Source organism: Myzus persicae, unplaced genomic scaffold (genome assembly GCF_001856785.1).
Source record: "Myzus persicae strain clone G006 unplaced genomic scaffold, MPER_G0061.0, whole genome shotgun sequence".
Lineage (NCBI taxonomy): Eukaryota > Metazoa > Arthropoda > Insecta > Hemiptera > Aphididae > Myzus > Myzus persicae.
The window spans coordinates 100,952-118,098 of NW_019103916.1; the positions used below are offsets into that span (position 1 = coordinate 100,952).

The following is a 17,147-nucleotide window of genomic DNA, read 5'->3' on the forward strand; positions in this document are numbered from 1 at the left end:
TTAATTAAAATGTATATAAAATATTCATTTAATTAATTTCACTTTAATATAAACAGTTTACTTAATCGTATCGTAAAAAATTTGAAATTTTCTGTACGTTTTTAACAGATGAAATAATAAAATTGTATTTAATCAATGAAAAAAACTGCAAAAATTTTTCGGAAACCACTTCGCTGTGGACAGGGTTCGAACCTGTGCGGGCAGAGCCCATTGGATTTCAAGTCCAACTCCTTAACCACTCGGACACCGCAGCGGATGGAAAAATAGTTTGGAACAGTGTCTTTTATAACAAATTATTATTGATACCACTAAAACGTTAATCAATATTAATTATTAATAAATTGTTAACAAAGTAAAAAAACAAAAATATTATATTTATATTAAACTGCTAACAAATTAACAGTACGACTATACATTTTATATTATTATTATTAATAAAAAACTAGCAAGAAATACAATAGGTACACTCAACGTTGTACGTTGTACATTTTTTATGTTGTAATACGTGTCAATGTGTCATAGAAAAAAAAAGGCCAACAGGGAGCAGACGTCAGACATGGTGCATTGTAATACCAAGAAGTCTGCCACCCATTAATGACATTAAACTTGAGAATACTAACTTGAATATTTTTCAAAAATGACAAAGTTGGTTCTATTTTAAACTTTAAACCAAAATGTATCACTCATAAAATACCTAGGTTATAAATTATTATAATGATATATTATGATAATTAATAAATTATAACATTAGGTACATAAATTAATTTTGTTTGTACTTTGGAATGTTTCTATACCTTTAAGCTGTATAGGAAAACGATAGGTTAGAATTGTCTTCCAAATATAGATAGCCTCCCTCAAGGGCAGATCCCGGGTGCAGCACAGAGAACAAGGTGTCCCCCGTTAACAAACAAAAATAATGTGATTTTCCATTAATTATTAAAAATCATCATCTTAAAAATGTTTTTAATTTAAGTGCTCCCTCCGCGCGTGCACAATTTATGGATCCGTCCTTGGCCATACCTACCTAGATCATTAAATATTAATTTTTACATCAATAGTTGTACACAACACATATAGGAGTACTACCGATCATTTAATTAATTTCAGTGTATTCAAAAATGTCATTTTTAAGACACATACTACCTATTTCCCAGATGTATTAATTTTATTTTTCGAATGCATTCATCTTGTTGATCACTTAATAAATTGTTAACTGTAAAATATAATATATTTTATTTTAATAATTTTTTTTGAAAACTTTAATTCTGATATCTTTGAAACTGTCCATTTACTACAGTATTTATAATTATTTATTAACCTTAATTGACATTGACTTATAAAGGACTCGATTTATTTAATGTATTAATATCTCCTATAATGAATGTGCTATGAATTATTTGGCACGTTATAACTTTCGGACAAGTAATACCTGATTGCATTTATTACCTATTACAGAGATGATTTGGCCTTTGTCGCCGATGTTAATCAAGATCAATAAAAAAAAAAATGTAGAGATGATTAAAATAAATAAGAGAAAAAGTCGGCTGAAAACATGATATGAGGTACCTACCTATACACAAGTATAAAATAACTGTCGTTCGAATAAATTATAGGTAAGTATAAAGTACTGAGTAGCATGCAACTAGATCATTTTCCTCTGCAAGGAAATTGGAAGAATCAATAATTATAGATATGGTTTTGGGTATATTACAGTGGAAAAATAAAGCATGCTACATTTTGTTAGGAATTTAATTAAATTTATTGTTTATTTATGTTTCTATGGCGATAAGCGCAGCGTTTCAAAAATCGGCCTTGCAAAAATCGGTAAAAAAAAACCAACCCAGAAACAAATCTATGTTAAAAAATACACATATAGATAATTAAAGTTACGCAATTGACCGATGAGTAAAATAAAGTATTAATAAAATCAAATAATTAAATACTTAAAATATGTTAAATAATCAGAAATTATTAATTTTAATAATATCATCACATTTTACATTTTGTGGCTCTGTGTCTTGTCGTATTTAAAAACAAATTTTTATTACCTACTTACTGGTCGCTGGAACGCTGATTTTTTTGAAAATTCACAAAAATATACGAAAATATGCAAATTTCAGTAATAATAGTAGTTCTCTGGAGTACCTATTCCTACCTACCAGCTATTATAATATAGGTATAGACGTATAGTTGATGGCGTTATGAGCTCGGACGCATCACAAGAAACCAGAACTGTAAAATGAAAAAATCTGGACATTAGTATACTTACACCGCATGGTCACCATAAAATAGCATAGGAACAGGTACACACACATAACGTGATGGGCTCTTGTGGGTAGCTACTATATATATACATATTTAATTCGTTATAGAGCGGGGGTACTGGGATACTAATGTATTTTACACATAAATGTATCAATAATACTAATTTATATCCTATGTCCGTTGAATCATTAATTAAAGTGTTTAAAATGAATTTTTACTCGATCGTTATTACATGTATAATATTACACAATATTAATTTTAGGTTATGTTTTTAGTCCTGCCATTATATTATATACTTTATATTATGTTTTCGCATAAACCTTTATATACAGGATGAAACAGAAAAACCTGACAAATAAAAATAAAAAACTGATATTAGATAAACATACTTATTGAACAATAAACAAATAATAAACAATTATGAAGATTATATGGATAATAAATTATGTCAGGAAATTCCCAAAAAGAACGTTTTGTAAAAAGTTATTACGTTTCAAAATTTATTTACCTACTCAAAAAAATTGTTGATATTTAGAGAAATTGTGAAAATAAACTGCTTGACTTAAGTAATCGTTTTTACCATCAACATTGGTCTAAAAATTGAATTTACCAATTGGCTATTTTGAATTTTTCCAAAATAAAATTTAACTAAATAGTTTTTTTATTTTCGAAACCTATTAAAAAATAAAATAAAATCATATTATACTTCGTACTTATGGGCTATGGCACAAACGTCTATAAATGATATATACAAAAATGTTTAAATATATTTTATTAGAACAAAAGTTATTTCATTTGTCAGGTCTTTCAGTTACACATTGTTTATATTTAAGTACTATTATATATATGCTTAAGTACTTATGCATTATATTATGCTCATATAATATTATATAATAGTAGTATAATAGGTATAATATTGTATTGTATTTCATATGTGATGGTTATAGAAGCAATATAATATTTCAAATTTTTAGTTTTTTGTCATTAAAATATATCTTTTATAAATTCAATTTTTTATTAGTTTTAGTTGTTGCAAATTGTTATTGTATACACGACTATACAAATAGCAGCTATAAACCATACCTATAGGTGCAATAAAAATATAAACTAGGTTTTTATTTAAATAATACAATTTTTGCTGTAGACGTGTTATTTCCTTAAATGAAATAAATTTAGAAAAACTTAACTTAAAATTGTTTATTTTTTATTGGTTTTGTCTTGAAAATTAATTCTAGTCACATGTTCACATTTTTATTGTATTTATTTTGGGCGAGGATATTACATATTGAATATATGCATATTGCATATGTATAAAAAAATTTCGCTCGGAAATATAACTCGTTCCTTATGTAGGTACCTATGTATATTTTCATATAAATTCACCTAAATTAGTTTTTTTAACGATACGTTTTCTGAAAACTCACTGCCGTACATGGATATTATATTATTGTATGGGTGATATATTATTATTAATATTTTAACGCGGGCTGGTATAATAATATTGATGGCGTATAAAAAATATATAATAACGCATGCATGTGTACATATCGTTTATGCCGTGGATACCTTAAACTGCGTATCTTTTCTGGTTTTCCATGAACCGAATTTATTATTAATCAAACCGTTGATCAATAAAACACACAAATTTATTGGTATATTCTTTAATAATGTGCGAATACACGTCGTGTAGGTACGTGACGTTTAACTGTGTTAATATTTTACAAATCGATATACTCACGGCGTTTCGCGTGTGTGTACATTTTTTATCTTCATCAAACACATCCCATTTATACGACGATATAATAAAACCGTGTTATTTACCGAGATATATTATATTATTACATTATGTGCGTATAACATTATTATATGGTATATCTACCACGAGTACCAGCCATTTACCGTACACGTGGTATATATATATATGTGCATATATGATAAGTATCAACCAATATCATATATATTTTGTGCGCATCACGTGTGTTATAAATACCAATAAAATAAACTCTCGTTCGTTGACGACATATGTCACTCTATGTGTATGTATAAAATTATATATTTAGTCTAATATATGTATATATTATGTATACACTCTATACTTTATATATGCTATATGTGCACCCACTATTTTTTTTATATTAGTTTACTTTTTCGTAAACACATAATAATATGCGTGTGCGTATTATTATGCTTATAAAATAGTACTCGAAGAGTTTTTTTATGCGTAAAAAACAATAAAATCATTCACATTCTTTGAAAATGATAAATGTGAAAATGCGTAATGTAATAATAATTATCATAACATATTGATGAACGAATACATAATATCTATAATAATATATCATATGTCATGACTCACGAGTGATATTGGTATGACTATCATAATCGAAGAAATATATCATAACAACATCAATATACTTATGTTTTAATATTTTTATTTTTAGTCATATAAAAATTGTAGCGACTCGTAACGACTCAGCGTATAGTTAATTACTGTGTAATGTTATATTATAATATATTGTACAGCCATATATTATATTATTATAACATGCTAATAATAATATTATAGTACATATCAAATATATTTTATACTATATAATATAATATATAGTAGCCAGTAGTTACTATTGTTTTTAATCCTAAGCTTCGACAACAGGGCCATCAGCTTTTCATGTACTATCTTACTTGATCATATTAATATCACAGAGAATAAATAATAAATAGGTTTTGAATCAACATGCAAGCATGACAAGTTACAACTGAAAATACAAATTACTTTTTGTAATAAATATGCTTCTCTAGTTTGGTTTCTCTTAAAAATGGGAAGATATTTTCTGCAGATAGGCAATCGGAGCCTTGCACATTATTATGTATATTATTGGTATTTATTTAAAATAATATACCTATTTTTATGGCAAGTTGACAGTAGATAAGTAAAGTGGTCCAAAATTTTCACATAACTATATAAGTCATAATTATATGTATATATATTGAAATATTTTACTATAATATATATGTGTATATACCTATATTAGGGTATATACAATTGGAGGTCAATTTTGGAATTTTTCATAATGAGTAGTGATCACCTATTTCAGTAAAGCTGCGAAATTCCAAGACTTTTATAATCTTTAGTCACATATAGGTATTATAATATAATTACTTGTATTTTAAATTACAATGGAAAATAAACCCCTATTAAGACTTATAATATCTGATATACCTACATTGTACATAATATTATAGGTAATACCTTCCTATATACTAATCTTCAAACAGTAATGAAGAGTTGTAATGCTGATATATTATTTCAAATGTGAACCTATGTAAAGGCGACAGTCTAAACGATGTGAATACAAAATATTTTTCATACTATGTATATTTTGAAAATACGTTCCCTTTCCTCGAATTAACATTATAAGTAGTTTTAAAATAATACAATTTGCATTAAAATATATTGGCATTGTTTTTTAAATTCATCATACAAATTATGTCATATTTAAATTTTAAATTTAGCACTATACTGTGTAAATTATGTTGCGTTAGATATATTTATCATTATTCAATGCATTTCAAAAAACTAACAAAAACATTATTTTTTTTTTAGTATTATTATTTATTAGTAATGCATTTCAAGAACAATGCGGTAAATAATCATAGTTAAGATAGATTTCAGTTTATAATATTTTTTTAATATATTATACTATAAGTAATGACTTATCGTTTTGCTTATAAAGGTATCAGGTACTTTATAAAAATATATATATTTCAGTATTTCACAATATAAAACACTATATTACTCTCCAAAGGTATGAGCCCCATCAAAAACCAGCATATGCTCAAGAATAATGCTACAGTTATTGCCCTACGAATAGAAATTTTTATGGTCAGTGTAAATTGTATTATTTTTATTCTTTAATACACCGTCCTAAATGTACAATAATATAATGTTCAGCAGTTATATTGTAAGATAGAATTATATCTCTGATTATATATACAGCATAATTCATATTAAACATAAAGAAAAACTAGTCTAATACAAGTCTAATACAGTCGACGTTCGAGTAGGTACTCGACTTCAATCAAGTTTTGACCCACCTCGTATTAGGTACTGAAAGAACTATTCACAAATAGCCGAACTGATGGGTACATTCATTGTGACTTGCGAGCTGAAAATATATGAAAAGATTCGGTTTTATATTTTTATGAAATTAGAACTTTGATCATATCATATGTGTCGAAGTTTTTTTTTTTGGAAAGGCAAGATTTAGCTGTGGTCATTCTAGCTTCTAATCGTTTTTGGAAAACCACCAGTGCTCTTATCATCTGTATTTATATCACTCATAAGTGACTTATTAGAAAGACTGTACCACAAAAACAATATTTTAAGGATTTTTTTCAGTAGATATTTTTTTTCATTGAGTTCGGTTTTAAAATTGAAGGCAACAATTATATTAATTTAGTAGCTCGATGATAATTTTGTAATTTGGGTGTACTTGGAATGGGTTTGGTGGACCCATTTTAGGGGTTGTCATTAGTCTGACAGCCCCCCTCCCAATCTACTAATGGTGACTTGTTCAGCATAACGGGTACGGATTTTTAAAAATAATTCTTTAAATTTTAAATACATAAATGTTGCAGTATAATGTAATAGTTTATCATTCTACTATATATTTATGAGTATATTTTAAATAGATTTAGTTTCTAATAAAAAATATTAATTTGAATCATGTAAAGGTGTAACTATATGTTTTCTAATAATTATTACAAATGATATAAAATTCGTACTGATTCTCATCCGCTGCGGTGTCCGAGTGGTTAAGGAGTTAGACTTGAAATCTAATGGGCTCTGCCCGCACAGGTTCGAACCCTGTCCACAGCGAAGTGGTTTCCGAAAAATTTTTGCAGTTTTTTTCATCAATAAAACAATTTTATTTTACAACAATTTATTTTATTTATTAAAAACTTACAGAAAAAATTATTTTCAAATTTTAAACTGTCTTATTAGTTTTTATAATAGTGCGATTCATACAGTATATATGTATAATATTATTTCAAATTACTATAGTAATAGGTATACCAACCGGTAATATTTTATATATAGTTAACTATTATTTTAGTAGACTAGTACCTGCACCTCAAGATTTATATTTTTTAAACACTGTAGAACTATTATAACACACATATTTGTATTTTCTTTAAAACGAAGAACTTGTATTTTTATAAAAAAATAATTAAGTAATTGTCGAGCGTACCTCGTCTATACCCATATGATTGTATCGTGTTAAATGTGAATTAAATAATATAACCTAATTTTTTTTTTATATTACCAGCTACATTAATATCATTGTATGCAAAGATCCATTCTGAGCAAAGGTAGTCTAACTTTTTAGTAACCATATTTAACAAGCAACTATAATATTAACAATAAAATGTTTACCAAATATGTAGAACTATTCCCCCCATCCCCATCCCCATCAACATCACCATCATTATTTTTAAAAGTATGGAAAAATTGATATTTTTGAGTATTGACCTGAATACAAACTACACGCATGGAAATCTGTAGTTATTTTAACAACAAAAAGTGTCAATGTTATACACATTTGAACGTCGTTTTTGAGCTAAGGCTCATTTGTGGTTGTTTTAACATGTATTTATAATTGAAATTAAAATGGTTGGTAATATCTCAGTTTAATATTAGTTGGTGTTAAAATAACACCGAACTAAATTAAATTAACTTTATTCTATTGAAAGTAAAAATATAATATTGTATTCAAAACAACATTGATGAGATATCAATATAGATTATTGGATTGTTAAATTAACTACTCGTTGCATTTATCTTCACTTAATAATACTTTTTGTTTGAAAAAAAATCAAAATCAGAACCTCAGTATAAAACCTGTAAACATCAAAATATTACAGTCATTGATTTAATATGACTATGATTTATGAATATAGACTTAATTATAGATAGGTGCAAATGATAATTAATAAATACTTTTATTATTATTATAATAATTCATTATTTATTGTATTTTTATGGTAACAAATGTTGGCTTATTTTTAGACATTATAATAAAAAAAATCATACATTTATACAATTAGTATACATATTAAACATATAATTAGTAATTAGGTACATCCATTAAATAAAGACTTACAATTAGTAATAACATCTAAACAAATACATATATATTTAATATTAATTTCATTAAAAAACTTTTTTAAGTTGCATATCTTAATGTAGCATATGTCTTAAAATTGCCAATCGTACGAGCTACTGTTGGTGTAGTATCAGATAATTCACTAATATAACAGCCAATTAATTCTGTATAATTAATTATATCAGAATTATCAATTTTAATTTCAAATGAATGAAAATGAGAGTCAAAACCAACTGTGCACACAGGTTTAAATAAAAAAAAAGGAATTTTAGATTTACCAACAAGTATAAAAATTACTTCACCAAATATGCAATTATCTAAATTAGATTCTAAAACCAATAGAACTTTTTTTTTGTAGTAAACTCCCTTATATTCCAACCATGAATACGAAAAACATTTTAATTTGAGTTCATTTGGTAATTTGGTAATCAAATTACTAGGAAATTCTAAAGATGGATGTATTTCTTTACCTAAACATATATGTCCAATTTTCTAACGTAAACTTCCTTCCAAGTCGAAATCGGAGCTTTTTTCTTTTTATAAAAAAAGTGTCTCAGACCTATTACTAATTAATTAAGTCTATGCTTTGGACATAAAAATAAAAATAATAATATAGCACGCACATATCATCGTAAAATCAATATAAATATATTGATTGCCGCTTAGAGTTTAAGAATTGTGAAAATAAACAAATATATTTAGCATTCAATAGAGAGGTATCTTTTTGGGGAGGGGGAGGGTAGGTCAACAGGGGCATTTCCCCCCCCCCAACAGGAAATTTTTCTTAGCATAATTTATATTTGTTTTGCTTTCCTGTTGGTTCTTTTATGATTTTAAAATCTAATGTGAGGTACCTATTTAATTCCCCCCCCCCCCATGGCCCCATTGCCCCAGAACCTCGTAGTATATATCTCAGTATATATAGGCAATTGTATATGTGCATATGTTATACAGCGAGCAATATATCATATAATAATGATATTTAATATTAACGTTTCTATAGATTTTTAATTCGTATATAACGTTTTAGATTCGGAGCAGAGCTGTGAATGTATTGATTTTACAATGATGTGTGTTTTTTTATTTTATTTTTTTAAATTTTTCTTTGTGTCTGTCATCACTTTTTGGGACAGTAAAAGTATTCAATTTTCAAATGTATTTTTTTCTTGACAAAAATGAATTTAATCTACAGCGTTATACTAATGCTTAGGTACTAGTAAAATAAATAACTTAATCACAATAACATCATCAAATATACTAAATTACTAAGCAGTATAGACTGTCAGGCCGTCTTCTCTCAGAATCGTTTTTCGCATACAATGATTTTATATCTTTGAATTCAAATTTAACACCATCCATTACAGTAACCCACTTATTGTAACCTACTGTACAGCAGAGCGATATCGACTCACAACCTTTTTTTTTTTTTATTTCAACAAAAAAAAAGAAGAAAACTGTGAAAATGTATATACTTGGGTGAAAATTAAAATATCATAAAATAGCCAATAACAGTGTTCCTGTGTATACATGTAATGTTTTTTACGTCTTACAGTTCGATAATAGGAAAATACTCTCTTTAATATTTAATATTAATTACTAATAATAAGAGCGTTGGTTCTGCTAAACCTAAATTTGAAATGTCTCGAGAAGGTCAGAGAGAGAGAGAGAGAGAAAGCAAATAGTTAACAAAGTAATAGTCTTAACACTAATTTTAATAGTATAATATGGTCTATGTGTATAGGCAGTACTAGGCACACTATTAACAATAATAGATAACAATAATAATAATATCGTTTTTGATAACAGCGTTCTAAAATATAATAGCCAGTAATACTGCATAATCGCTGTAAATAAATACTGGTTGCGAGATTCACACGAATCTAAATGTAATTGAAAAAAAAAAAAAATACAAACACTCACGTCCTGCGTGAAATATCCGTTCGTTTTACAATATCCGAGAGAACGGTATTATAGGTGGTGAGAGAAGATAGGCATATCTATCTGTATATAATATTGGCAGGGCATTAAAATTTCTCGTCGCTGTACAACCGAGCTGTGTATATAGTGGCTGGCGGGCAATTGAATAAATAATAAATTGCATTATATGTTTAAATGCGTATACTGATTATTTGCGATCTGAATCCACTTGTTTGCATTGATTAATATAACGCGCCGCCGAGCCGCCTGCGACTCGTTTATCGCTCGGCCCTATAATCCTTACGACGATTCGCTCGCCATGATGGTTTCAGTTAATTGAATAATAACATCCCTCGATATTATTATTATTATTATTATTATTATTACGTGCATGCCCGCGCGGAGTGGCTGCTCGGCGGACTGTGCAGCAATCATTTGATTATAATATGGAAATCTAATTGCTCTTGTTTTATATTATTATATTATGTACGCACGACAGTATACCTTATAGCTATATTAATGTCTACCTAAATGAGTATACTTGCAGCGGTTTATGTGGACACGCAAAACGAGTTATTGTCATGTTAAAAAATGTACGTTATTTTTATATTGTTAGCAATTTTTTCATACTCTCCGGCCTATATGCTCGAGACTTTTAATTTCGTTTTCGAGACTCGATTATTATATTATTGTGACTGTTTATTAAAATATTTATTTAACGTCCAAACAACGGGTATGGTATGTGCGCTATTAGCGATGAGTCTCCAAAAATCTCAGCCAACTGTTTATATTATAATTTTATAAAACACTCGCAAACAAACTGTACATACATACTGTACATACTAATATACAATATTACTAATTAGTCTTGTATACATATAGACGTGAATGTTTAAGAATTTTGTTGCATTTTACCTCTTTTTTCTGTAAAAAATCTCTAACTATTTAGAGGTATCTGATATACACTCATGAAGTCATAACTATAGGTATTAAACTATTCAATATACTCTCATAACTTGTCATAGAGATTTATCTATCTCCTTTCTTTAATATAGTAGGTATCTATGTAATAATAATTAATGATTTTTACAATAAGTCGTCTTGAGATCGTTATTGAGACACACGTACAATATAATATTACATATAGGTACTCAGTAAAACGCCTCTGAATTGCCTGAAACAGTATAAGTATTGTACCTATCTATGTACTTTACCTATGTCTTATCTATTCTAATATAATTGTTTGTAATCATTTTTAACACTACGGACCCCGCCGATGTTGTCGTTTTATTCGCTGACATTCAAAGTGTTATTGTTAAAACTAATTTATAAAGGTTTACTAGATAAAAGTTGAACTTAAGATTTTTTAAGTGTATTTGTATACATATATATAATATATAGTTAGACCTTAGACCGGCGGCACGGTGAATGCAAGGAAAAAATGTAACTTGCGCTCAAAGCGATTTGTGTGTTCTCAGATGATAAGAGCTTTTCCAAAGATTTAAGGAGTCTGAGTTTTTGACACACAAAGAGCCCGAAGAAAATAATAACAATATTATTTTCTATGCAAATGTTATACATCGGTTTCTTTTTCTCGCACACACACACACCCACAACTATCTCTCTCGCGGGGCGCATCGTATTTTTCAACCGTTTTTTTATTAAACATTATGTTATTACAATTTTTTATTATTATTGTTGTTGTTGCTGTATAGAGTGAATAATATAATAATAAAATTACGTATTATAATTTCGTTTCCGTTTTTATTTTTCTTCCAGATTATCGTGGTGCCCCATTCGCACAACGACCCGGGATGGCTGAGAACATTCGAGGGCTACTATCACTTGCAGACAAGCAAAGTGCTGAACTACATGGTGGAAAAAATGACAGTATTAAAAAACATGACATTCGTTTGGTCCGAGATATCGTTTTTGGCGCTGTGGTGGGAAAGGTACGTCGTTCATAATACTCCTCTATATTATATATTATATAGTCCTCACTCGCTCATATACACACGAGCAGCTTAACACCTACGCCTAAAGCAATTACTCTTATTATGTGTGTGTGTACACCCTGTCCCATTACTTATATGCGTCTCGTCCGTTTCGTCCGACACAAAACTATACATTTGTCTCCGGACATTTCGAGTACCGTTGAAGTTTCGGTGCTTAGGCGAATAGCGAGGGACCGTGCTCCTCGTCGTGCAGCCATATAGCACCGAACACCACTATAATATGTGGATATATATGTATAGGTACCAGTTAATCACCGAAAGTTTTCACAATACTGTTATTTATTAACCTGACCGGTATTTCGGAATTCGTGAGTATTATATTTATATATATATTATATACAGTGTGGTGCGTATATCGTAAACCAGGAAATACCTCTGAAAACGTTTTGACCTAAACTATATGGAAACTATGTACAGGTATACATACCGATGTGTAGCTATATACTTTTTTTTTAATTTAAAGACAAACTCTGCAGATAGTATAATCAGTGCGATTGTCGTAGAAAAATGTAGAATATAGTGTCTCAGAAAAATTGAATTATATATTATAATAAATTATATTTTCCTGGTAACGCTGATATCGGTTCACGGTACAAAAAACAAATAAACATAAAAACCGTTTGATAGTTTGCTAGTTTGGAAGACAGAAAACATTTTTTGTTAAGAAATCGAAGCAGTGATTGAGCGTAGATATTTGAGTTTATATGAAAAAATAATAAAGAAATTCCAACAAATTCGTATCTATTCATTTACCTTGTACCTAACCTACGATTTGTCAATGTCGCATTATAATAATATGTAGCAGGCATTATAATAATATTTATGATAGGCGGTATTTGTTGACAAATTTCCAAAGACTTATTTGTTCCGTTCTTGATGTTGTCTGTCAATATACGGTATAGCCGTGTAGGTATGCTCTGACATTAGCCGCGGTAATGATGCCTATTATTCGTCTTAATATGTGCCCTTATGAGCTATAATATGTTATGTTACGCTATTATACATTGCTCGGTGTTACCGTAGTTATATTATTATTTATTTTCGGACAGAAAATTAAATCGGTTTTACGTCCAGTCGTTTATGCAGGGCCGTTGTATACATTAGGATTTATTACACCAGAATGTGAAATAACGTTTCAAATTTAGCCCTATAAAAAAATAATTAATATAATATCTCTATGACGTTAAGTATTTTAAGTTTTTAACAATCGTTGTAGACCGTATAACTTAAAAATAGTATATTATGAATAACATTGTAGGACTGAGCAATGAAAATTGAACTATTTGTTTTTTCATTACCACTATAACAATGGTAAGGCACATAGAAAATAAATCAAATTATACATTATTTATTATAATGCGTATATTTTAACTTTTAAGCAGTTATCTTTACTTTTTCCTAGCTACCAGATTTTTTATAAATATTGGAGATTACGGTGGTGTTATGGGAAAAATTTTCATTATACACCCACACGAATAATAAGTATACTTAACCAACCAGAAAATTGGTAAAAAATCTTAGCTTCGAGTTTTAAAATATGTTTTACACATAAAAAGTATTTTTTTTTTTTTATACGCAACTTAACCAAATTATACAGGTAGATATGCCACAAAAGAAAACTTATGTATATGTTGTATACATATTAAATATTTAAATAATAATACATCCATAAAATAATTAATGTATTAGAACCACCACCGTTATATATTCATATAACCACGCTTTATACTATATTCAATATTGTTATATGTATATAATAGGCACTTGTTATATTATTATTGTAGTGGTCTCGGATCTTATGAAGGGAATTTGTTTAACATTTTCAAATTTTTTATCAAAAGATAAATTAAACTCGTTTAAGGAAATAAAACTAAAATAAAATAGAATATTTCAAACGTCATAAAATATATTGCTTGAGATTAGTCTAAATATTTTTGTATTTTTTTGTATTTAATGAATGATGCTTAAGTGACAGTAGAATGTTTCAAGTTTCTACGTTATACGGTTAATTTATTTTGAATTACCTACGGGTATTGCGACATAACAAAACTCATTATTTTACGTTTGCAGAATATTGAATTCCGACAACATTTGAACTTTAAAGTTATATTGTGGCTTAACACTAATCTTTTTGTTTTAATTCTATGTACCTATAGCAAGAATAACTTATGAGAATTAATCTTATATCATATAATACTATACTAGTACTTGAAGTACATTCCCGACTTTCTTTTACATAATTATGATATCTCATTTTTTTTAAATAACAGAAGGGAACTGAATTACTGAAGTGCTCGGTCTGAGAATTTGTCCTATTCGGGTCACTGACATACAAAATGATCAATTTAAGTGTCAACATTCATTATTCCGAAAAGATTCAACTTTTTAAAAAATATATTATTTTTTTACAATTTGATTAAAAAAAATTCTGAAAAAAATTAAATCTTTTAATTATTTTTGTCGCTCGTTTTTTTATGTTTTAACTTTTTGAATAACTCTACATCTTTTATTTCATATTCCGAAACAAAATTTATCTAGAGTATTTTGATATACAAAGATCACATTTCGGAAAAATAGTTTGTTACCTATAGTTATAGTAATTTATAATCATTTAAAGTATAGACGAGCGGAGTAGCCATTCCACAAGGGTACACCCCCAAATTGTGTCCACTACCCACTAATCTAAACCTTAAATACTTATAAAGTTATAACTAAATTAACTAACTAATGAATTACTTCTCTGAAATTTGATTTTTATACATTGAAATGTTCCGAATAATATTCTGCTTAGGAATATGAAAACAAAATGATAACAAATGAAACAATTCATTAAAATATTCAAAAAATAAAAACCTAAAAAAGATGACAATAATAAATCTAATGACATAAAATTATATAAAAATATTTTCAAATAATTAAAACTTCCAAATAATGAAGGCAAACATCGTAGGTATTGTTTATTTAGACACGGAAACGGAAGATACCATCCGCCATTCTGGCTTCTAAATAAACTAACCCTAAACCTTTCGGCACGATGATTATTATTATTATTTTTTAAATCGAACCCAGCTGTGGGACAAAATCTCGTCTGCACGATGCGTCGTACACGACCCACAATATTCTCTTTATGCCTGATGGCCGTTATTAAAATATTATTATACTCCATGTGGTATAATATCATGACATCACGAGTTGTTTATATTTTAGAGACGCGATGAGATTTTCTTTTTCCTCGTCCCGCCAGTTCGCATCTGCACTTCGCGCCGTCGTTCGGTTTTATCTTACGAGCTCTCATAAGAACGAGTTCGTTTTTGAATAGTCCGATTATAAATATTGAACTTTCGTATTCTGAATTGTCGTATATGTGGCCATAATATAAGCGCGCTTTATTTTGATGACGTGCAGAATAAAAAAACCAAACTCCTTAGGGTGGCCCCTCGCACAGCTGTATTCCTGCAGGATAATCGGAAGTGCAGCAGCGGTGTCGTTGGCAATCGTCGTACAGTGTGTTACATCCAAAATCGATTTTTATCGAGTCGTTGAAAAAACCGATTATCGGCGGTTATTTATGCATACATTATGTTTATAAATGTCAAGTCACTTGTGTATTAGCCAACTGATTGTATAATAATTACATAAAAAAAAAACTGAAGAATTTAAAAAAATTACAAATATGTTATTTTTTTTAAGAACGAAATATTTAAAAGTAATGGATTTATGTTATAATAAATAATAATACAATTTACATTTGAATAACGTATAATTTTTTAGGTGCAGAAAATAATTACTATCGATATTTTGAATTATTTCACTACACATTTTATCATTTTAATTTTGAGTATGCGGTGTTTAAAACGATGTAGTTTTAAATCTACAATATAAATACTATTATTGAATGACTGAAATATTTTTAAGTATCCGTGACTGTTCCAAGAAGTTTTAACTAAAAAACTAATAATTATTAGTGATTTAAAAAAAAACATTAGAATAAAATTAGTTAGTTAGATATCTAAATTATAAATTAAATTGCGTAAAATATGAAAATAAAACAGCAAAAAATTTGTGATTCCGGCCAGGATCGAACTGGCGACCTTCTGCGTGTAAAGCAGATGTGATAACCACTACACCACGGAACCCACTTGGGAGAAAGCGTCGTTTAAACATTATTTAAAGTAGACGTATAATAAGAAATGTTATAATTTTATATCAATATTATTTATTTTATACAATGTGAGATATGTCATATTAATATATTATATTTATTATTTAAATATAACTCGTAAAAGTATTCAGATACGGTTATAGGTATTATTATTTATAATATTATGTTGCTAATACCTATAAATTTGGGTACATAGAGCATTCATTATACATTTATATATATAGTACAACATGTATTTTGTATTTTGATTAACTGCAGGAAATCAAATCAATCGAACACGTTGTCATTATTTCAGCACTCAAACAACTACTACACAGTCAACTTTACAATAGTTAAATACTAAATAGCTATATACCTATTATGGCCTATAGGTATATATAAATAATAATAACACTTTTCAATTGGATTTTATCTATTAAATTGTGGTTCTATATAAAAAAAAAAAACACACACAATAGGCTAACCCATAAAAATAAGGACTTACATAGGTATAAACGATGTAATGGTACATTCCGGTTCCATTCAGAATTCAACATTTTTTATACTACCTTTAGCTGATTGCTAAAGCCTAAAGCTGTCTATTTTATGGATTCTGCACAAAGGGAGGAATGTACTCCGGGG

At 28.1% G+C, this 17,147-nt stretch overlaps 1 protein-coding gene and 3 non-coding genes across 4 annotated transcripts in view; 2 read left to right on the forward strand and 2 right to left on the reverse strand.

The window, feature by feature from the left end:
• LOC111036291 (alpha-mannosidase 2) overlaps positions 1 to 17,147 on the forward strand; it is a 147,387-nt gene that overhangs the window by 82,976 nt on the left and 47,264 nt on the right. The window contains exon 3 of the mRNA XM_022318285.1: positions 12,129 to 12,301. Coding sequence (XP_022173977.1) covers positions 12,129 to 12,301 — 173 coding nt within the window. The remainder of the gene's footprint in view (positions 1 to 12,128; positions 12,302 to 17,147) is intronic.
• Trnas-uga lies at positions 172 to 253 on the reverse strand. Its single transcript has one exon. It is a non-coding gene; the product is annotated as a tRNA-Ser (tRNA).
• Positions 7,063 to 7,144, forward strand: Trnas-uga. Its single transcript has one exon. It is a non-coding gene; the product is annotated as a tRNA-Ser (tRNA).
• Positions 16,428 to 16,500, reverse strand: Trnav-uac. Its single transcript has one exon. It is a non-coding gene; the product is annotated as a tRNA-Val (tRNA).